General features: G+C 48.0%; 1 protein-coding gene across 1 annotated transcript in view; it reads right to left on the reverse strand.

Annotated features, from left to right (window-relative positions):
- LOC125433529 (cytochrome P450 4B1-like) overlaps nt 1–22,867 on the reverse strand; it is a 57,610-nt gene that overhangs the window by 13,861 nt on the left and 20,882 nt on the right. Inside the window, exons 5-8 of the mRNA XM_048498112.1 lie at nt 22,706–22,836; nt 16,287–16,438; nt 14,570–14,676; nt 12,084–12,274 (exon numbers count right to left, since the gene is read on the reverse strand). Of these exons, the coding sequence (XP_048354069.1) occupies nt 12,084–12,274; nt 14,570–14,676; nt 16,287–16,438; nt 22,706–22,836 (581 nt within the window). The remainder of the gene's footprint in view (nt 1–12,083; nt 12,275–14,569; nt 14,677–16,286; nt 16,439–22,705; nt 22,837–22,867) is intronic.

Here is a 22,867-nt window from a genome sequence, read left to right on the forward strand (position 1 = left end):
GTGCTGACGCTGGACTTTGGTTGATAAGATCCAGATAAAGCTGTCCTGGGTGGAAAGGTTCTTTGTGGGTACATGAGGCAGGTAGAGCCACTCGACTGCAAGAAGGTTCGTGGGTGGTTGGGTGCATCCCAAAACTCCGCCCGGGAGGGGAGGGGTGTCTAAGAGAAAGAGAGGGAGAGGGCTGATCTTTGAGGGGGACTCGGATCCACCCATCGGCGCAGCCAGAACTTCCTTTCACCGCTTGGAAAGGCGCCCTGTGCTTTGGGTGAGCTGGATTTTGGTCCCCCCGGATCCCAGCGAAAGGGAGTAGCGAGAACAGGGGGCTGAGCAGAGGGGTGGTGGAGGGCGAAGAAGGGGCGACCCAATTGAGGGTTCCGGCAGGAAGCTGCTGTGGCTGGAGGAGCTGTGGGTGTGTCTGGAATTTGCATTTCTGCAGGATGGGGCGGAATAAGAGTGAAGGAGCTTGTGCCCCAGGTACAAAGAATGGCTCGTCCTTCTGCACCTTTTCAGGAGCGCATGTGTAGTGGCCTGGACTGTTTTAACGCATCGGCGAAAGCAGCACTACCCACTGGCGGGGATGCCATGGCGAAGCATAAGATATCAATAATCCATATACCGGATGATTATGGCTCCGGGCCTTTGGCTAAAATGGTTTTTGCCAGGGCGTGATGAACAAAAAACTGACACAAGGTGGGGCTATTGAGCATTCCCTGGGTAGCACTTTCCACTGGTACCTGGGCCGTAGGTCGTTGGTGGTTGGCGGACCGCAATCCGTGAAGGCTTAAACGCGTCCGTCCCCCCCCGGAGAGAGGGATGCAAACGGGCAATCCTTTAGGTCAACAACCAGGGACTTGATAGTCCGAGGGGATGAGGTTGGGGTTGGGCAGGCCACACTGAAAAAAAGGACCCATGGGTTGGATGCAGGCATTTACCGCCCTGAGATCCTGAGCAATCAGCCATCAGCCACTCTTTCTTCTTTTTTTTATTATAAAGACGGGCGCGGTTCCATGGTGATGTGGAGGTTTCAATATGGCCCGCTGCCAGGCTGCTCCTCCACGAAGTTGGTGCATGGCAGCCAGCTTTTCCCCGGATAGTGGCCGCCTTCGTTCTACCCAAACCGGGTCTCGGTGGTCCAAGTGTGGAGGGGAGGGCAGTGGGGTGGATCCACTCCATCTCTCGACTCTGCCAGAGTGACAGGGCGGGTGGCGAAGTTTCCTGGGCGAGTCTGCCTCCCTCCCTCCCCTCCCAGGCCGTGAGGGTGAGCTCCCCAGCTGGCCATCACTGATCAGGCTGCCCGGGTTACTCCGCGGGACGCACCGCGGTCAGCGTTGCCATTTGCACCTGCCTACTCTGGGCCCCTAATTTTGTGGAGCCGGCGCGGGTTGCTCCCGGGCGTGGGGGATCCGTGGATGCGCAGCTGGTCTCGGGTGAGGCTGCTCCTGCAGGACGCCTCACCACATCAGGGTACATGAGCAGGTTCCGGCACAGGCTGCAGGTTGGTGGCCCCTGAAATGTGGATGGGCAGTTCCTGCTTAGTGGGTGGGGGTTCCCTGAGAGAGCCCTGGGAAGGTCCGAGGAGCTGGCTTTGGCCCTGGCTGGGAGGGTGCCCAGATGGGGCCATCTGACCCTCAAGCCTCCTCGCGGCCTCCTGTCCCTTGGGGGGGAGACCCCTTGTCGCTTAGGCTGTGGGCCTCTGCCGGGCAGCCCAAAGGCCCCTTACTTAAGATGTTTTGGTCTACCGTGATTGGATACACTGCCTCGGGCTGTCCTATTTTACGGCAAGGGAGGGCGGTGCGGCTAGAAGGTCGGGCTTGGTGGGCTGTGTCCACATCCTGGCAAGCTCTCGAAAGCATGCCTGCTGTGGGGTCGGGGTCCCTACCTAGACCTTGCAGATTGCCTTTATGCATTCCTCGGGCGGAGGCGCTTTTCCTAGCTGTAGGCGCTTAAGGAGTTCTCACTGCTTGGCCTCGCCATCTACCTGCCTCTTAAGAGCTTCTTGGAGCCCGTTCACAAAGTCGCTAGCATAGGCTCTTGGGGTTTTTGGCCGCAATGGTGGAAAACTTTGGGTTGGTTGTCCGCCAGACCTTTTGACTTAACGCTTCAGGCGATTCAGAGTATGCACTTAGCGTGATGAAAGAAAGAAAGAAAGAAAGAAAGAAAGAAAGAAAGAAAGAAAGAATCCAAATGCTGGAGAAACAGCATAAAAACTGTCTTAATAAAATAAATGTACCTAAGCAATGAAGAAATCAACTAGATAGTCTTGAAGCTGAGGAAATACAGGAAAAAACTATGATTTTTAAAGTAGAAGCATATTGAACATGTCAAAATTGAAAGGGGACATTTACCCAGGAAGAGGTGTGATGACAGAATTTGAAAATGTGATAACGCAGCAAAAACAACATTTTCTAGGATGAATCAGCTATTACTTCACTTTTAAACATGATAAAACATGTGTAATGAGATGGATGCAAAATTTTGAGGAAAACATATTTTTCTAACAATGAGAAACTTTATAGATAAATTATTTAAAATCCACAGCAAGTGAAACATTAAGATAAAATAGGTATAAGATGTTTTATCAGTAGTATATCATCCCAAAGGATATCAAGATGGACAAGAACCATAATAGAAAAGAATAGAACTGTAAAGAGATGTGGTGGGACAAATATATTCTGAAATACAGAAAATCTTAAAAATAAATTTATTATGGAATTATTGGGAGTTTTGTCGAAAAGTTTTTCAAAAATTTTGCAAGAATTGTTTAGTATATAATAATGGCAGTCAGAGTTGTATTTGCAACAGTATGGAAAGCAGAAGAGTGTCCAAGCCAAGAGGACTAAAAAAGCAAATTAGCCAAATAGGCAGCAATGGCAAAAATAACAAGCTATGTGAATAACAGATCAAACTTATGTGAATAACAGTTCAACCAAAGAATTTCAAGACAAGCGTAAAGTATAAAAATTATATTATTCTTTAAAAATAGGGAGCAGAGAAGGAGGTTGTTGAAATTATGCATCTGACTATTAACAGTGATGAACATGAATTATTAACAATTTTTGTTGTATTGAAAAAGTGATAATGGGAGAACAAAGTCTAAATATATTGTGGATAGATGATAATAATACATGAACGTAATTTTCAATTCATGTAAAATACTTTTAGACATTTTTGTTTAGATTTATAATAGCAATCATCACCGTGTAGTCGTGCCCGTGGAGTCAGCGTAAGAACGAGACGAGACGCGGAGATATCATCTGGTGGAGAGCGCCAGCAGCGGGAGCGCGGGGGTCCGTGATCCGGGCGACTCTGCCGCGTGCTAGTACCTGGCACCTTTTATTAGGGTTATCGTGGGGGCGTGTAGAAGGGCGGACCGGGGGAAACCGGGAGAGCGGGAGGGCGGGAGATCGTCATGTGATGTATGATCTCGCCTGGTTATTACGTGCGGGAGGAAGCATCAGCGTCTGGGTCTAATCCTCACCTGGGGGCAGGGGCCCATTGTCCCTTTGTCTGGGACACCTGGTGGTTGTGAGCCAGGTAGTTCATGACCTGTGACTCATCAGGGGGTGAGGGGCAGGGGAGCGGTTGCGACCAGAAGATCGTAGGAGCGCCGGCATTCCAGCGCTCTACTTACGGTGCTGCTGGATCAGCGGCTCATCCCTACATCACCGAAATTTTTATTTTAAATTTTCACAATTTATACAATTGTTTAATATTATTACTGTGTTATATCAAGTACTGTATAGTGTATTTTATGTAAAATACTCCCTTCCTTCTTCTATGGAAAATACCAATGTTTTCATTCTTTCATTTTATATCTTTTCAATTAATAAAAAATAAAAATAATTGAACACTTTCAGTTTCAAACAAAAAATAAAATAACAACCCCCAAATCTCCCCCTCCCTTGATTACCTCCACAAGTTCCCAATCAGCTGAGCTCTTGAAGATCAGAATATTGCAGGTTTAAAAAACCCCAAGAGAAGCCAAATTCACAGAAGCATGTAGTAGTGCACTGCCGACCCAGCAGTGCCGTAGTGGAACGTTGGGACGCCAGCGGACCTGCGGCCTTGCCGGTCGCATCGCACCCCCACTCCTCATCCCCCCATGAGTCACAGGTCGTGAACTGTCTGGCTCAATCACCGGGCGCAGGGACAATGGTCTTGCCCCCAGGTGAGGATTAGGCTCAGACGCGTACGCTCCTCTCCGCACGTAGCCAGATGAGATCATGCATCACCTGATGATCTCCCGACCTCCCGCTCTCCCGGAACTCCCCCGAGTCCTCCCTCCTACACGCCCCCGATAGAGTAACAATAAAAGGTGCCAGGAACCGGCAGGCGAGAGACTCGCTAGGAACACGGACCTCCGGTCTCCCGCTGCTGGCGATCTCCACCAGATGTTATCTCCGCGTCTCGTCTCGTTCTTACGCTGACTGCGTGGGTCGACTACAAGCTGGTGCCGAAACCCGGGAATCCTCGAACCTCCACCCTGCTCACCGTCGCCTGGGGAAGGGCCGCGATACCGAGTCCGCTGGATCGGCGCATCCAGGGACCACCGTTTCGGTATCGCCTGTCCTCTGGATCGGCGCATCCAGAGACACGCGTCCTAGGACACTCTCTCGTCCGACGGAACACCGGTGAGTATGGGAGCTTGCAAAAGCAGGGCTTATGACAAGCACGTTGACGAACTGAAAGCGTTAACGAAATGCGGCAGGGTCCCCGTAAAGAGAAGGGAGCTGCGCAAATTGGTTGAGGAGATTGAAGCTCAATGTCCATGGTACCCAGAGGGGGGGACATTGAATCTTAAGGACTGGGAAAACATCGGGCGCACTCTTCGCACAGAGCCTCGCGCGCCGATGTCGCTGCTACTGACGTGGAGACAATGTTTTGTCGCCATCAGCCTGCAGACCTATGGCTCCCTTGCTGTAGGCCGCCCTCCTTTCGATCTTTCACCTTCAATTTCAGCCCCGGAATTTTCTCTATCCACTAAATTGGACGCCTGTCCTCCTTCTGCCCTCCTCGTTCCTTCGCCCAATTCAAACTCTCCCGCGGCTCGGCCGCCCCCTCCCCCTGCTCCGCCTTCATTTTCCGAAGTCACTGCACCTCCGTCAGCGCCACGTAATGGCGCGGGTTTCAAAACTCTTGCAGAACGTATTAGCCACGATCTGCAGAAGAAAGAAACCCTGACGGAAGACGATGCCGAGATTCTTGCATTGTGCCCCGTCCACTCCCACGAATGCCGTGGGGAGGATGGCATGGTTAATGACGGGTTGTCGAGTACAGCCCCCTGAGCTATAAAATCCTCACCGAGGCTCCATAAGCGGTGCTGGACGTGGGCGTAAATCCCTACCTATCTTGAAAGCAATGCTTTCGAGGCGGTCATGAGGAACCACCTAATGGTCCCGGGCGACTGGAAGACCGCCTTCCGCTCTTTCCTGAGCCCCGCTGCAATTTGCGATCTGGGAGAGCGAGTTCATCAAGCAATGCATACAACAGGGCAACTACCTCCGGCGGCGCCCTACAACTGCGGAACTTTACGGCTTCGATGCCTTCAGCAGCCCCAACAATCGGGTTGTCCTACCTGAAGCCACCGCTACGATTGCGGCCTCTGAGTGCTTTTACAAGGCGTTTGTCAGGGTCCCCAATTCTGGCCAGCCCGCGCAGAGCTTCTCTGCCATCCGCCAAAAACCCCAAGAACCCTAAGCCAAGTTTGTGGAAGCGAACTCAAGGAGGCTCTCAAGGAAACAGAGTTGATAACGAGGAAGCTCAGGAAGCGAACTCCTTAGGCGTGATCTCGCCGAAGAGAGCGCCTCCAGCTGAATGCCGCAAGGCAATCACGAAAGGCTTAGGTAAGGACCCTGAACTGGCCGACATGCTTAAAGGCTTGCCAGGATATATCGGGTCTTAAGCCCACCATGCGGACCTCCTGACCGCGAGCCTCTTTCCACCGCCAGGGAAACAGCCCCGAGGCAGGTGTGTTTCACCTGCCACTCAGTCCGGACACTTCTGTAGTGATTGCAGGCTGCCCAGTAGGGGAGCTTACGACCCGCACCGAAAGGGGTCTCCCTCCAAAGGGAGAAGACCCTCAGGGAGGCTCCTCCCCCCGAGCCTTCTCCACCTTCTTAAAGCAAGAAACTATCCCTTTGTTACAGGGGCACGGACCTCGCTTCGCTCGGAGCCTCATGCAGACACCCTTCTTAACAATGTAGTAGTAAGGCATCCCTGCAGGAACGGCCCTCACGAGGAACTGTTTCATCGCCTTCACGGGCTCCTACGCATGCCTAAGGGCATCCCTTACGCCCACTCGCACACACAGCTCGGAGGCCCAGGGGTGAACCTCAGGGATGCGGGGAGCCCCGGCACGGCCATGTCGCTCAGCAAAGTGTCCGGGCTGCCTTGATCAGTTGACGGCTGGGACGCGTTTGGCCAGAATCCGGGAGAAGGAAAGGGAGCAGGCCGCAGTTCAGAAACCTCCTTAGAGGTTCTAAGAGGCTGACAGCTCATCGCATCCTCCCCATGGTCATGGGAGAGCTCGAGGAGCGAAAGTAGCCTGCATGCTTCACCGGGCCTCCCCTCACGTGGGACCACGAAGACCTCCCCAGTATGGATGGGTAGGAGGAACAGTGGCAGGCTGCCCAGAGAGAGAAGTTGATTGCCATGCACCAACCTTCGTGGAGGAGCAGCTGACTCAAGGCCACATTGGAGGACTGATCTCAACGTAAACCCTGGAACACACCTGTCTTTGTGTAATAAAGAAGGAAGAGTGGCCGGTGCGGTGACTACCAGGATCCTCAGAGCAGTAAATGCCTGTATCCAGCCCATGGGCCCTCTTCAATGCGTGTTTACCTAACCCCAACCTTATCCCCTCAGACTACCATTTGTGTCCCTGGTTAAGTTGGACCTTGAAGGATTGTTTCTTTTGTATCCCCCCCTCTCCCCTGAAGACTCCAGTACATTTGGCTTTCCACGGTGCCGGTGCTTAATCATCAGCAGCCCACGGCCAGATATGCGCCAGTGGAAGGTCTTGCCCCAGGGGATGCTCAACAGCCCCACCTTTGTGTCATCAATTTTTTCGTCCATCAGCTTTTGGTTCTTATTTCTCAAGGCCAAAGCTCGGGAGCTATGATGCATCCCATTACATGGATGAAATTATCCCTAGTAGCCGCACTCGACTCATCCCCCCGCGGTGGGTGATGCTGCTAACCGACACGCTAAAACCAGTACAGGCCTGCACATCGGCTCCCGAAAAGGTGCAGAAGAACGAGCCATTTTTTTGTATCTGGGGCATAAGCTCCTCCACTCCTACTCCAAGCCCCTGTCATACCGGAGATTCAAAATCCCCAGACACGCTCACGCTCCTCCAGCTGCAGCAGCTGCTCGGGACCCTCAACTGGGTCCGTCCCCTTCTTCGCTCTCACTCTCACCCTTGCTCAGCTCCCCTGTTTTGGCTTCTCCGGCTGGCAAAAAATCCAGGGGACAAGATCCCAACTCACCCAGAAGCCCACATAGGACACCTTTCGAAGAGCAGTAAAGGAAGGTCCTAGGCTCGCCCGATAGGGTGGATCCGAGATCCCCCTCAAAAGATCAACCTCTCTCACTCTTCCTCTTGAACACCCCCCCCTCTCCCTACCGGGTCCTAGGTAGGGTACACACGGACGCCACAACCTTCCTTGTCAGAAAGTGGTTTTACCTGCCTCCCATGTTGCCCGCCAAAAATCTCCTCTACCCCGGGCCAGCTTTTTATCGCGAGATTCATCGAACCAAACCGTACTAACGCACTTCTGGTAATGGTGGGATGGGACCCCGAAAAAATCAGTCATGCTCTCTTAAACAGAACAGAGTTCCAACACCTCTTGAATGCCTCGCTCACCCTCCTCCAGCTGGCCCTAGAAAATTGCGTGGGGGAGATCCTCTTCCACCTCCCCAGACCCCTCGCCCTCACTCTCCTCCATAATCTACCCCTCTAGTCCCATTCTCGATCTTAGCCATGCCTCTGCCCTCATTCCAAGGCGCCCCCACCGTCTTCGGGCCGACGCGGGGCAAGCGCTATCGGCGCCATTGCATTTCAACGAAAATGGTCAATGACGGCAGATCAGCTTATACGCCGTCTTGCCTCCGGCTCAACGGAGCGAACTTCGCCACAAGGACCATTCAATGGCCTTTCAAAGCCTTCCCCAACCCTTCAACCTTCTGGTCGTATTTCCCACATGCATTGGCACTGCGTAATTGCCTACTTTTCTTACCCGAGAGCCCACGTGGCCTCCCCCCCCCGGGACCCACCCAAACCTCATGAGTCTCTTCTTCCTGACACTCACGGAACCTTCTAGCATCCAGAACTCCTCCTCCCCAGTACTTTGCCAGGCCATATGCGCAGCTGCACACGCCGGGCTTCCCAGGCCTCCCCTTTCGAAGCCGAGGGAAACCGGCTTAGCGCAGACAACGCTTACCCACATCTCCCACCCCTCTTTTCCTGACCCCTTCCAGTCACACAACTTTTTTTCCACCAGGGAACGGGCAAAAGCACTCAAAGCCTCCGGGATCCTGCAGCATCCCCTCAACCAGGCGCAGTCCATACGTCAAATCCTCAAGGGCTCAATGCTCACGCCTCGCCTCCCGATTTCGTCAGACCCTTCGGGGTAAACCCCGAGGGGCCCTGGCAAAGTGACTTGTGGCAAAATGGGCCGTAACCCTGGTCCCTGCCCTAGCTCCCCTGGAAGCACCTACACGTAACCATAGATACTCTACTGCGGGGTACGTCATACCGGGCTTACACTCCACTCCTCGGTAGCAGACCACCAATCACGTCATCCAGCACCCTCCTTATGCAGTGCAACTAACCGTCATGGGCCGCTCCGTTTGGCAAAACGGATAACTGCATGCCCTCAAGATATTCCTTCCACTTAGCTCATGCTCCAGTTCTGGTAATCAACTGGGGAATCGTCATTTAACACACGGGATTCCTGGCCAGCAACAGCACCCGGCAAGCAATCGATTTGAAAGACGGCAAATCGTGAACTTCCAAAGAGATTTTAGCTAGACAGAACTAAAGAAAGGGGAGGTTAGCCCCATTTAGGAGCCACATACAACAAACAGATCCTCAAAGGTACTTTTCACCATTAACCATCTAAGGATTTGCTCTCGCCTTCTACCATCAGGACAAGCAGGTCACCCCCATAGAAAAGAACCACACTTCAGGCAGTCAGACCCCCTCCCCCACGCCAAGGTCTACTACCGGCCTAAACTCCCAGATCCCGAACCTGGCGGGGCCGGCCCCCCTCATAACCTGGGGAAGGGGTATGCTTCAGTCCTTCTCTCCTACAAGGTCCTCCTATGGAGTCCCAGCCCGACATGTCCGACCGGCTCGAGGAACGGAGTGCCAAACGCAGCTTGCAGGCCACACCACGAAGACGGAACAGGCCTCCCCCCGAGCACCTCCCATCCCACAGCCCCAGCAGACTTGCAATCAGCATCGTGAACCTAACCCGAAGATCCTAACCCGAAGACTCTGCAGCAGCCGTTATTACGCTACTCTAGACGCCCAAGAATCCTGCAAAGCTGCAACCTTGGCGGCTACCACTGTGGATTTTACAGCCATCAGCAGCTACTAAATAAGCAGCTACCCTCACCGCAGTGACGGTCGGGTCACCCCTGCAGGACCCCCCCATCTACGACTATGCCATCCTCGCTTCCTCCCCAACGCCTCTCCGGCCGGGAATTCCTGAGCTTACAGCCGGGAACATCCCCGATAGGTTAACTCTTGGAACGCTCTCCGCTTGCCTCAGCCACTTGCAATGTGCTCATCGGAACACGCCTTTCTTCCTACGACCTTTGCTCGCATGAGAGTCACCTCTAACTTAGTAGCTTTGGTAACCATGTCTTGGTATTGTTTAACTTGTATTTCGCATGCTCCAGTTTCAAGTTATACTATTTGTCATTAATACTGCATCTCAGCACCTATCTGCCGGAACTTCTCTGCCACCGCTTCGCAATCCACTCCTACCCAAGGCTCCAATTCCTCAGGTCGGACTCCATTCGGCCATCGCTTCCACTCAGCCTTTCAATCCCTCACCCTGCCGGATCGATGCGATCGTCCTCTCCGAAGCTTTTGAGTCTGCCCTCCTCAAGGGACTTCCTTGTGGGAGCCTCCTCCGGACTTATTTCCTGTACTATTGGCCAGCTGGATCTGTGACCTCGCTTGAAGGGTCCACTCAACTCCGCCTTCACTAATCGCCTCTGGATGCCTGGCCTCCAGAGCAACAAGAACTTCATTAAAGCGGCTCTAGAATAATCATGCCGCCATGCTTGGAATCACCAAAGCATGGTGAGAGTGAGGTACGTATAATATGTATTATTTTAATCTTCCTGAGTGATTCCCAATTGTTTACGTGAATTGCAAGAAATTGTATCTAATCTGAAGTGTGATGTTTTTGCCCCGTTGGTGGTCAGCCCTCTGGAGCTGGAAGCTGCCGGGAGGATGTTTGAATGCGCTATTGTACAGCTCTCGTTGTAACCTAATTGTAGGTGCCTTATCACCGGATCTTGTTTTGCGTTCAATGCGGCGTCTAATATTGCTCTGTAACGTGTGTTAAGCCCTCGTGATTTCCCTTACCCCAAGTAAATCCAAATTCTAATGTTGCACAAGCGGCTTGGTCAGGGCCTGACCAAACGGGCGGAGGAGACAAGCGTCCCTTTTAAATCGCTTCTACGCGTTTCGCTGGCCCCCTGCTTTTCTAAAATGTAAAAAAGGAGGAGATGGGGAGTGAGTGCACTGCCGACTCCTAGCAGTGCCGTAGTGGAGAACGTTAAGGATGCCAGCGCATGACCTGTATTTGACCTTGCCGGTCGCATCGCACCCCCACTCCTTACATATCCCCCCACATGAGTCATGGTGGTCGTGGAACTGTCTGGCTCAATCACCGAATGCTTAGTGGACAATGGTCTTGTCTCCCCAGGTGAGATTAGGCTCAGACAGCGTACGCATTCCTCTCCAAGCACGTAGCCAGATGAGATCATGAATCACCTGATTATCTCCCCGACCTCCTTGGCTCTCCCGGAACTCCCCCCCCGAGTCCTCCCTCCTGCGCCCCCGATAGAGTGAACAATAAAAGGTGCCAGGAACCGGATAGTGAGAGACTTTATGGGAACACGGACCCTCCGGGTCTCCATACGCTGGCTGGCGATCTCCTAATTCAGATGGATTTTGCTTTTATCTCCTGGCTGTCTCGTCTCGTTCTTACGCTGACTGCGTGGGTCGACTACAGAAGCAGTAAAAATTTATCAGCTACTTTCTGGTATCGGAAGATTTCCAGATATTTAAGTAAGGATGCTAAATAAAATTTCATCTTGCTTACTATTTCTTACGTTATTTTCCCTGTGGGGGGCCCACACTTTGGAAACCTACCTCAGAGGTCCACCAGGTGCTAACTCTGCAGGAGTTTTGGTGCCTGGCCAACACCATATTCAGGCATATGGCTGACCCCTTTGGGGTGGTACCTCCCTTCCCCCTTTATACTTCCTTTATGTTTTTTGGGATTTGTACCAGCTTTCACCTGGTTTTAACCCCAGCCCCAACCCTATAAGTTATTGGGGTGGGCTTTATGTGGGTTGAATAGGTATGAATTTTTTGGGGGGGGGGCGAGGTAGGATGGGAGATGGAGGTGGTGCATTAATGGAGTTTTTACCCCACCCAGGAACTCTGGTGATGGGTAGGAAATAAATTTATGGAAATAAATAAATTCAGGAAGAGCTAAGGTACAGTGTAATCTAATTGAAGCTGGGTCATCTTTTTTGCCCAGAAATCCCTGAATTCAAAAACAGGTTTGCAACCAAGTCACATCCGGTGAATTTTCAAGGTAAGAGATATTCAGAAATAGTTTGCCATTGTCTGTCACCATCTCATGACCCTGGCAGTCTCCCATCCAAACACTTGCCAGAGTCAACCCTTTTTAGTTTCTGGGATCTGACAAGATCAGGCTAACCTTGGCTATCCAGGTCATGGCGGAATTCTTATATCCAATATAATTTAGCACAGTATAACAGTCTCTACGGAAACACAAACTTAATATTAATGACTGATAATTAAAATGCACCATTGGATATTCTTTCCTTGCCCAAGGAACTCCTTTGTCTCTTCCCTGCATCTTTGTTGGTACTCAGGGTTCTGAGCCATACAGTAGAAAAGCCAACAGATCCCACTGGCAGTAGTATCATGACCCTCAAACATGAAAGTGTCCACTTCAGCACGTAGGTCTTCATCAGACAATCCATTTCCCTTCTCATCCTAATAATACAAAGAAAAGGGCAGTTTGATTTTTTTAATGCAAAACTGAATGTTAATACTATACAAAACTGTCATGCAAAACTAAATGAAACTTTTGACAAAGACCTGGACTGAGCCTCTGTTGGAACATTCTCTTGAGGGATTTAAAATCACAGGACTGTAAATATTGGAAATGCAATGGGTGCAAATGCACCCCCCACCCCCACCAGAAAGAGGAACTGGAACATCAACTGCATGAATGAAAAAAAAATTCAATGTTCAGCCTTGCTCCATCAAAAAACCCACCAACATTTAAAGAACCAGAACTGGCTCTGGACAAAGGAGGTGCAGCCAAGCTGAATGGGAGCAAAAAGAGTTAGGTCAGAGTTAGCCCAGGTCCACTTAAAGCATCAAATTCTAGAAGGAAGAAGCTGAGCTAGTGCTGGAGGGCTACTGCCATTGTGTGTGTGGAGGTCAACTGTTTGCTGAATAGTCCTCCCCCTACAATTGGCAATATGCTGTAATGTCAGATATGGAATGAAAGATCTAAAAATCCTCTGAGCAATATTGCTTCTGACATGATGTTAAGCCAATCACTATCTCTCAGAAAGTTAAATGCAGGTGTCATCCTAATTTTGATAGACAGATCTGATTCTCACTCACATGCACAAAGGAAACCAAGCATAGGTAAAATGCTACTACCAGAAGCCTAATTTTACAAGAGATTTTTAAAAAGGACTATGGCAATTCATCATGGAAGACCACAACAAAAGTGCATTCCTATTCCACCGTCCCCTTCCACACCCAGACAATTTCTTCAAAGATTTATGATAGTATTTGCCAATCCCTCTTTGTATTTTTAAGTGTACAAATATTGGCTGTTGTGGGTTTTCTGACTATGTGGCCATGATTGCGCAGTTTTTGTTCCTAATGTTTCACCTGTATCTATGGCTGGCATCCTCAGAGGCATTTCACAATAAGATGTGTTTCTTTCCATGGCACAGAGTCCAGGAAATCCACAACAGCTAGTAGATTCTGGCCATGGAAGCCTTCAACAGTACATTTTTGCAAACATTAATGCAAAGTTGTTGTATGGGTATAGACTGGATATAGATTACACTATTTCCAGTTCCAAAAGCAAAAAACTTTATTCTTCTTGTTGGTGTTTTCCCCCTTTGTTCCTACCCTATGTATAGTTGATAAGTAGACATGACAAGTTGGGTCTGATAAGGTTGCACATACTCCCTTCTGGAGCTGTTTCAGGTAGAGAAAATGGCCCAGGAGTAAGGCCCCTTCTCCCACCTGTACCATTGTCCTGGTGCTTGAGAGTTTCCAGCAGCTGCTGTCTGACTGAGGGAAATGAGAGTCAGATTGGGTAACTATAACATTAAACCTCAGACAATCAATTTCAAACTGAACTTTTCTGGGTGGGGCAATGGTGTTTGGCAGTTTAACTTCTAGCCAATTGACAGAGTTGAGGATTGTTTGACTTAGGTGGGAGAAGATTTAGGAGGCCTGCTGGTTTGTCAAAATCAATAAGGGACTTTAGATATTTTGGAGGTAAGTAGGGTTTGAGTTCTGTTCTTGTTCAAAATGATTAAGAAGGGGAAAACTTTCTTAATCTGTGTTTTAAAGGACTGGGTGCTGTTCCTATCAAAAACTGTTTAAAGTGAAAAATGTTTCTGTTCCATATTGTTAAGTTTTTCAGTCAAATAAGAGGCCTGCTTTGTAACTGTCATTATCAGGGAAAAATTAGCAGTACAAATTGTTATGGTATTCTTTTAAAAAACCATATAATATAAAGCATACAAGCTAAAAGGTACAAACTAATAACCTTCAAAAGATGTGTGCAGTTTATACCATCACGGAGCCTGTTGTGCAAAGAGGGAGCGACTATGGATAAGGTAAATGCCAGGCAGACTGTCATAGGTGGAGGAACAGCCACCTACATCTTGTCTTTATTGCTCACCAACCTCATCCCTGGTAACCTGTGCACACAAAGCATGACATCAGAAGTTATGTCAGATGATGGGTTGGTTTACATGGACAGAAGCCATTTCACAGGCACCTTTGGCCAGTGTCTTTTAGAAACAACATCGCAACTTTGAATTGTGTCCAAAATAAACTGACATCCCATGAAGTTGTAGTGGAAATTCAATGGCCTGAGAAGGGCATAACTCTGCCTAGCATTGCACTGGTGACATAGCACCATCATGGGAATAATAAAAGGTAATCTCAGTTGTGTACTGTTTGCATGCCTATGCACATTATTTTCAGGCTCACAATATGTTGTGAAATGACAATAACAACACTAACTTTTGCACAAAGAAGGATGTCTAAAAAGTCGAGACGCCGCTTCTTCAGAATCTTCTCAAGTTCTTGTTCATTCTTGAGGGATTTCTTTCTCTCTCTAATTACGCTGTCTACATTAGAGGTATAAAGGAGGAATAAAGGGTATAAGAAACATTCTTCCTGCTAAGAATTCTTGAACTGTTAATTTCCTAAATTTGAGGGCAGCAGATAATCATTTTAGTCAGTTTACATGTCAAATGTATTCTTTTGCACATTCATAATTATTGTTTTGAAAACTTGAACACAAACCTAATGTATATATATGCATGTAAAATAAAAGCAGAAATTCAGGACAGAAGGAACTTAACTGGCAATGAATGACATTAAGAAAGGTGCTATGCTTCACTCATGGAAAGTTTGGCATCTTCCCCACATCCTTTTTTGCTGAAAGATGGGTCATTTTTCTTAGTATGGTATCCTTCTATTGTAGTACAATTATACACTTTCTCTTTGATAAAGGCTCATTTAGGGCAGAAAGCCTTGTGGTTTGGTAAGAGCCTAGCTATTTGGAAGAGGAATAAAAACCATTTCAACTCAGGAAGTGCAGTGACTTTATGAACCCTGAGGAAAATGGTGAAACCAGAGATTAGGCTTGCAATGCATTCATGAAGAAACATATCACATGTAGCTGACTACCATAGCAACCTTAACAGTTTGAGTGACTTTGAAGTCTAAAACTCTAACCTCTATATAGGGTTGCCTGGCACATTAGGACATCTGAGAGGAAGGAACATGAGGTGTTATCACTGACAGCACTGGAATTTCTAGTAATTCCTAGAGAGGACTGGTGTTACTTCCGTGTTTTCACACCATCAACCAAACAGCCATTTTTTGGTTTATTTTTCTCCTGCAACTGAGCTGGGGCAGGGGATTTCTACTACTGTATCACACCAACTTTTGTGGGACAGCTATTGAACAGTAGGAAGCAGCTGTTTCTGGGTAAGTTGTGGAAGCCATGTGATAGCAAGTCACCTGGTGGTTGCTGGTGGGTCTGGCCTGATGTGTCAAAACAGCCTTGGATACCCTGCTTCATTCCCCAGTCCATTGCTTATAGGAATCAGTTCTTGAACACTTTAATATTGTGCTGGCTGCCTAGCAAAGGTCACTAAGGGCAATCCTTTCTTAAAACTACAGGAGCTGCTTCTGTTTCAGAGGAGAAGTTAAGCTCCCAATGATTTTTTTAAAAGATTTTAATTTTTCCAGCAAACATGGGGCTTTGGGGGGTTTGTAGGAAGAGCCATCTTGTCTGTTCACTGCTCCAGTCTCTGGATTTAAGTATTCAAAGCTTGGCCATGTTGAAATTCGGATATATTGATTGTAAAAATAATCCAGATCTACTCAGCTTTACATATTGTGTCATCAGTTTCTTTTAATTAATCGTTTTAAAAGCTTGTCAAACTGCTTTCCAAAGATCAAATTCAGATTTGGCTGTTGTTGCTAAACAGCTATTTCACCACTCTTTGAGCTATAACCCAGTTTACACATGCTTGCTAAAGATCAAATGCAGACTTGGTTTTTGTTGCTGCTAAGTAGCTATCACAGCATTCTGAGAGACAAGCCAGTATACGCACTGCGTGTTTTATAATAAATTAAAAGATGAATATCTTCATGATTCCAAGAACAACAGCCTGTAGAAATCTTTAGCCAATGTTATATAGAGGAAGACTGATGGGGAACATACCTGTGTGGAGATGAGCTAATCTACAGGCTTTGTGGAACTGACGCCCTTGAAAAGTTAGGTGATAACAGAAATCATTGTGATATAGAGGTGTCCTCAGTCTCTCAAACACAAGGAAGCCTAGCTCAATCACCGTTTTAATGTAGGGGTTATCCCTTTGGAAAAGAAAGAAATGAATTAGGATGCTGAGCTCATTTTTGTCATGAAAGCTTGGAAGGTGTTCTTTTTTTATTTTCAAGACTTTGGAGTTATGAAATGTAATGAAGCAACCTAGCCACTGAGGAATTTGTGAAATGAGTCATGTTCCTCATCATACCGAGAACCTTATGTTAGTCTATTTGAATAAATAAAAAGGTTTTGCAGGAGAACAGGAAAAATTAGATGTAGCGCTGGTCAAATCAAATTGCCTTCTTCATTTAGGAAACTGTTCTAAGTCAGCCACAAATAATATTGAGTTTTAAAGTGGTTTATGATATTTATTTATTATTTATTACATTACATTTCTACCCCACCCTTTTTTGGGGGGGGGAAGACTCAAGGCGGCTTTATACCTCAATATCCATAGGGACAATTAAATGTCTAAAAGCAGTGGCAGCAGTGGTAGGATTCAAATAATTTAACAACTGGTTCTGAAAGGACTCAGTGGTGGGATTACAACCAGTTCTCTGAACTAGACAACAAATTAGCTACCGGTTCTACAGAAATAGGTACGAACAGACTGAATCCCACTACTGAGTGGCAGCATGTAGACTACTCGGTGATTCTGTTAAGTCAGTAAATTAGACGCAATAGTTCCTCTCTAGTAATTATGTCCCACTGCAGAAGGGCCCCTCCTTCAACATAAACTTATTCAATTTCCATTTTATAGCTCCCTGCTTCATATTCCTTAGTAACTGTAGTTGGGGTCTGTTTAACGTAAGTTATGGGTTCTGTTTTCATTTTCATTACAGTTTGGCAAACCCTGACCAACAACAAACAGTTTTGAAGCATAATGTTTAAGAATAGAATAAAAGTTAAAGTCAAGCTTGACAAGTTATTAATTTCTCAAATATCTACTTAACTCTGAAGTCCTTCTGCCTTTCTTAAAACTGTTAGGTAAAATATTTTTCCCATGACTTCCATCTGATCTTTCAACATTACAAGTAAAAACTTTACCCATGTCTTTCTCTGATATAATAGGATCTTCCCCAAACATTTTTAAAGTAAAGGTTTAATCATCATACCTAATCCTAGATATGGTCATAAATGTGGATCATTGTGGATTGTTAAATATAAAGATTAGGCCCATATACAGGACAGAGATATCTTTCTACAAACTTAGGGAGACCCACACATTTGTACAAAAATATTCAACTGGGGGACAATGAAAGACTCTCCCACCCTCCCTTTTACCTCTTCCTTTTCCCTCTCACCTGTTCCACCTGGCAGTGCCATCTTCCAGCAATTTTGGAAATTCCAGATGAACTATATAATTCTTAAAATGGCAGCCAAGAACTCAGTTTATTCCTCCAGTAAGTAAACATTTTGATTCTTGTTTACACACACGTTTTCTGCATTTTGGCAGTTACCCCGCCTTCTGACCAGAGACTCCTAGCAGTTTCCAAAACCTCTAAAAAAAGCAACTTTTGTTCTCCCTTTGCAGGGAAAGAGGGGAAGATCACCATGTGTTTAGCTTTCTTTGGGTTTTCTTGCTCTTCCCCTTCTTCCCCCACCCAGCCCACTGTAGTTCCTTCCACTCTTCAAATTACCATTTCAGAGTGACCAGAAAGGCTTTAAAATTAACTCTGAAGGTCTATTGCTGGAGTCATAAACCTCAGAAAATTGACATGAAATTGATATGGTATATTAAAGTAATGCTAGACCAAAGACAGCAAAGGAAAAAAGGGTAGCAGGTAACCTCCCCCCAAAAGGGAGCTTTTTTGCAGATAAAGTCACGTCGCTCCGCCATGACCTCCCTGCCACCTTAGAGACAATATGCGAACTGGAGGCTCCTTTGCCGTCTTCTGGCCCTCGTTTGGCCCAGTTTTCCCTGCTCTCTGAAGCAGGCTGAAGGCATGGTGTGGTTCTGGCTGCTGTTAGACCTACTACCTTGTCCTTTCAAGATCCGACGTCTCCTGGCTTATTAAAAGGCATGCCGAGGCGGAGTTACGGCCCCATCTGTTGAATATCATCAATAGCTCCCTTGGAGCAAGGAGCCTTTCCAGATGGGTTGACAGGAGGCACGTGGTCCGCCCACTCTTCAAAAGACCATCTTTAGATCCCTGGAGATCTGGCTACAATTACTACCCCGTTTGCGAACCTTTTCGTTTCTGGGAAGGTACTGAGAGAGTGGTGTTGGAGCAGCTTCAGGGCCTCCCTGGAGGACACACTGCCAAGCTTCCGATCCCTTCCAGTCCGGCTTCTGTGCTGGGCATGGGACGGATGAACTGTTCTGCGTGCGCCGTCACAGAAGCATGCTCCTGGTTTACCTGAAGTAGAGCCTATAGCGGATCGGCACTGCTGGTGTTGTTAGATCTCACTGCAGCATTTGGATGTGGCTTCCACTTCACAATCTTTTGACCCACCGCCTCTGGCTGCTTCCGAAGTGCGGGGCACCTGTCCTTCAAAGTGGGATTGCCTACTGCTTCTCTGGGACCGGACTCAGCAAGTGTGGTGCGGGGACCAAGCCTCCCAGAGCTGCCCACTTCATTGTGGTGTGCCTCAGGGAGCGCTGTTGTCCCTGCTGTTATTTAATATCTATATGCGACCCCTTGTTCAGTTGGTACGGAGCTTTGGGCTGACTTGTCATCAATATGCCGATGACACTCAGCTCATTCTGTTGATGGAGGGGGGAGCGGTCGCTGCCCCTGCGGCTCTCCAGCATTGTTTGGAGGTGGTTGCTGGTTGGTTGCAACAGAGCAGGTTAAAACTGAATCCATCGAAGACGGAGATCCTTTGGCTGGGGCGCGAAGGTGGGGCTGGGGATTTTCAGCCGCCAGTGTGAGAGGGGGCTACATTGGCACCGGCCTCCTCCGTCCGCAGCCTGGGGGTCCACCTGGATTTGTCTCTTTCAATGGAGACCCAGGTGGCCCATGTAACCCGGGTTGCGTTTTTCCATCTTCGACAAGCCCGGCGGCTGGCCCCTTTCCTCTCCCAAGCAGACCTAGCTACTGTGATCCATGCAACAGTCACCTCCAGGCTAGACTATTGCAACTCGGCATCTATCGCTGGCCTGCCCTTTAAGCATCTGATCCGAAGTTAAAATTGGTTCCAGGAATGCGGCGGCCCGCCTGCTCATACAGGGGTCGCCGCTGAGACCACATTCTCACCTGCCTGTTAGTGCCAGTCTGCATTGGTACTACGCCTTCAATAGAATTACAATCATTTTCAAGGTGTTGGTGCTAACCTTTAAGGCTTTGCGCGGTCTGGGACCTCCTCCATTTGCCTATGGGACCGCTCTTGCCCTGAGGCATATGTCCCGAACTCGTCACCTCTGTGGCTCTGCAGAGGCCAATTTGCTTGAGTGATCCTGGCCCCTCCATGATGCATTGCTTAGCCTCTACCCAGGCCAGAGCCTTTACAGCTCCGGCCCCCGCCTGGTGGAACGCTCTCCCTCCAGCTGTGCTGGCCCTGCAAGGAGATCTCCAATGAAGTTCTGCAGCTCCTGCAAGACTGGAGCTGTTCCTCCCAGGCCTTTGGGGAGGCTGGCCGCTGATGCGCCGCCCCGTTACCATCTGTGGATCCTGCCGTCCCTCCCCTCTTTTAGGGGATTGGTTAGTAGGTCGCCACTTGTATTATTTATTGTATTTGATATTAACACACTGCTTTTAATGGGGTTTTAATGATTCAAAGACTATAGAGCCATTTACTATGATTTATTTAACGATTTGAGATGTATTGATTTTATTTGTGCTCTATTTGTATATTCATGTTCACCGCCCTGAGCCCTTCGGGGGAGGGCGGTATATAAATGTAATAAACAAACAGACAGACAGACAGACAGACAGACAGACAGACAGACAGACAGACAGACAGACAGACAGACAGACAGACAGACAGACAGACAGACAGACAGACAGACAGACAGACAGACAGACAGACAGACAGACAGATAGATAGATAGATAGATAGATAGATAGATAGATAGATAGATAGATAGATAGATAGATAGATAGATAGATAGATAGATGGAGGTTGAATGGAAACAACCTGGAAGCAGCAGGCAGGCAAAATGGCACACTGGCTTGGCTAGGGACACTTAGAAGGAGAAACAAAAAACCCTGTGTAAACAGGAAAACCCCACTGCTAAGGAAACAGCTGCAGGGTAAGTAGTGAATGCATAAATTACTTGAGTCACCCAGCCTGAGACGGAAGGAAAATCCTCTTGCTTTAGGCTGCAACCAGACAGGGAAGAGAGATGAAATCCAAGAAAGCAAACACATGGTAATCTTTGTCACTTTCCCTGCAAAGGGAGAGCAAAAGTCACATTTTCAGAGGTTTTGGAAACTGCAAGGCACCACTGATCAGAAGGCGGGATAACTATCAAAATGCAGAAAATGTGTGTGAAGCCAAGAATCAAAAGGATGGCACCCTCCCTAGCCTTCATCAGTCATGAATAGTCTGCAGCTCAGCCAATCCCTTCCTCAGTTGACTACTAGTTTTCACTGCCAGAGATTACAGGTAATGATGGTGAGGGGCATGGTAGGAGGCTCCCACTGCCCTTATAGCTGATGGCCTGTAGCTGCTGCACACTGGTCCTTGCCACCATTGCCTGCTGTGGAAGGAGAAAGTCCCGTGGTCATCTGGGAAGTTGCACCTCCAGCACAGAGTTCAGGAACACTGCACTGTGCCTCATGCCATCTCTCCTCATTCCATTCACCCACACTGAGGAGCTCAGGTGGCTTGTCCACAAATAGCAATCCTTGTTGATATCACACAGTTGCTCCTGTTGCTTGCAAACCAGTACAATTCAAGTTTTTCTGAGTCCAGAAAACACTGTGCATTGGGATAGTGAGCCCAGTGATTGCCTCAAACAGAAACCCTAGAAAATTCAAGCAAGTAGGCTAGGGTTACCAGACTCCTGTTGGGGTGGGGGATCCCTCATTTTGTGCACCATACCCTGGAAGGGGCATCATTATACCAGTGACTTTAATCCCTAGGCCTCATTTTAAGCCTCCTTTCCTCCCCTTCTCCACCAATGGTCAAGGGGTCCTGACAACCCTAAGGTAGCAAGGGGACAACACAAGGAAGTTGGAAGTCTTGGCCTGAATAAAGAAGGTTTCCAACCTCCAGGTAGCTTCTGGAGAGAGAAACAAAGTTATTACAACTGATCTTTGATGATTAAGATCAGTTCCCCTGGAAAAAATGGCTGCTATGGAGAGTGGACTCTTTGCCGTTATACCCTCTATGCCATTATACCTACTCCCTAAACTTGGATGTGAGGGCAATCTGGCTGCGACATCTGTCACCCCATTGATCGCCAGGGTTGATTCGACTGATTTGGCTGGCTAGGCAGGTGTCCCCTACCTCCCTCACTGCTCCATGTGTGACCTTCCCAAAGCTGTGCGCTCAGTGGAAGAGAACGACCATCCCAGATAGGAGTGTACTGTTCTTTGATCAAGTGTACTCCCCAAACTTCACTTTATTGATGCACCACTTCCAAAATCACAAGATTTCCAACTCAGAGCAGACAACTCTGTGAATACATGAGGGAAAACTTTTCCTCAGAGGGTTAAGCACCTAGAATAGACTGTTGGGCACTAGCAGCCTAGGATTTGAGAAGGGTGGCCAAGAAAAGGGGCTTAAGGCTGTCTCTAAACCAGATCAGGCAGTGTAGGGGACAATGACAGTGCCTTCTTTTCTCCAAAAGTGTCATAAGAGGGGGAAAAGGCAGGATTTGAGTGGACGGGCCAGAAAAACTTACTCTACCAGAATAAACCAGGGCAATTACTGACTTCTTTAATCTCTTCACCTGCCAACATTCAGCAGAAGGATGGATTCCAATACCTGGAGCTACCCTATATCTGGAGCCTCCTATACTTGATGCTATCCATGTTCTTATTGGGGAGGGGAGATCTTTGGATCACAGCAGGCATTTTCTGCTGGCACTCCAGTTGCTGGAGGGAGAATTAAAAAGTGAAACAAAATTTCCAGTGGTGACACCATGACATCATTTTGTCTGGGTGGGTGGAGAATTGATATCACACTTCTTTGGAAATCCCTGGAAACTCTGTGGTCCTATGAAGGTATTGAGAAAAGTGGCATTGATTCTAGGTTTTTCCAGAAGTGATATCATGCCATTGCTAATGGCCAGTCCTCATGTCCCCATCTCTCCCGACACACACAGACACCCAGTTTCCTGTTGGATGCCCAGCAACTCTGAGCAACCTCTTGATGGCAAAAATGTAACATACTATTTATGAAAGGGTTATTTATTTACTCACCTATCTGTCTGGCAGTTGCTCTGGCAGCTGAAGGCACATTTCATGATGCTATCAAGGGTCAACAGGCTGACATGTTCAAACATCTCTACTGACGTTGCTTTGTTTTCTTGCACTAGCTTCTCCCATTTACTCTTAGAAGACAGAAATGTAAAAAGAAAGAGA

This window comes from Sphaerodactylus townsendi, linkage group LG05, assembly GCF_021028975.2.
Source record: "Sphaerodactylus townsendi isolate TG3544 linkage group LG05, MPM_Stown_v2.3, whole genome shotgun sequence".
NCBI classification, from domain to species: domain Eukaryota; kingdom Metazoa; phylum Chordata; class Lepidosauria; order Squamata; family Sphaerodactylidae; genus Sphaerodactylus; species Sphaerodactylus townsendi.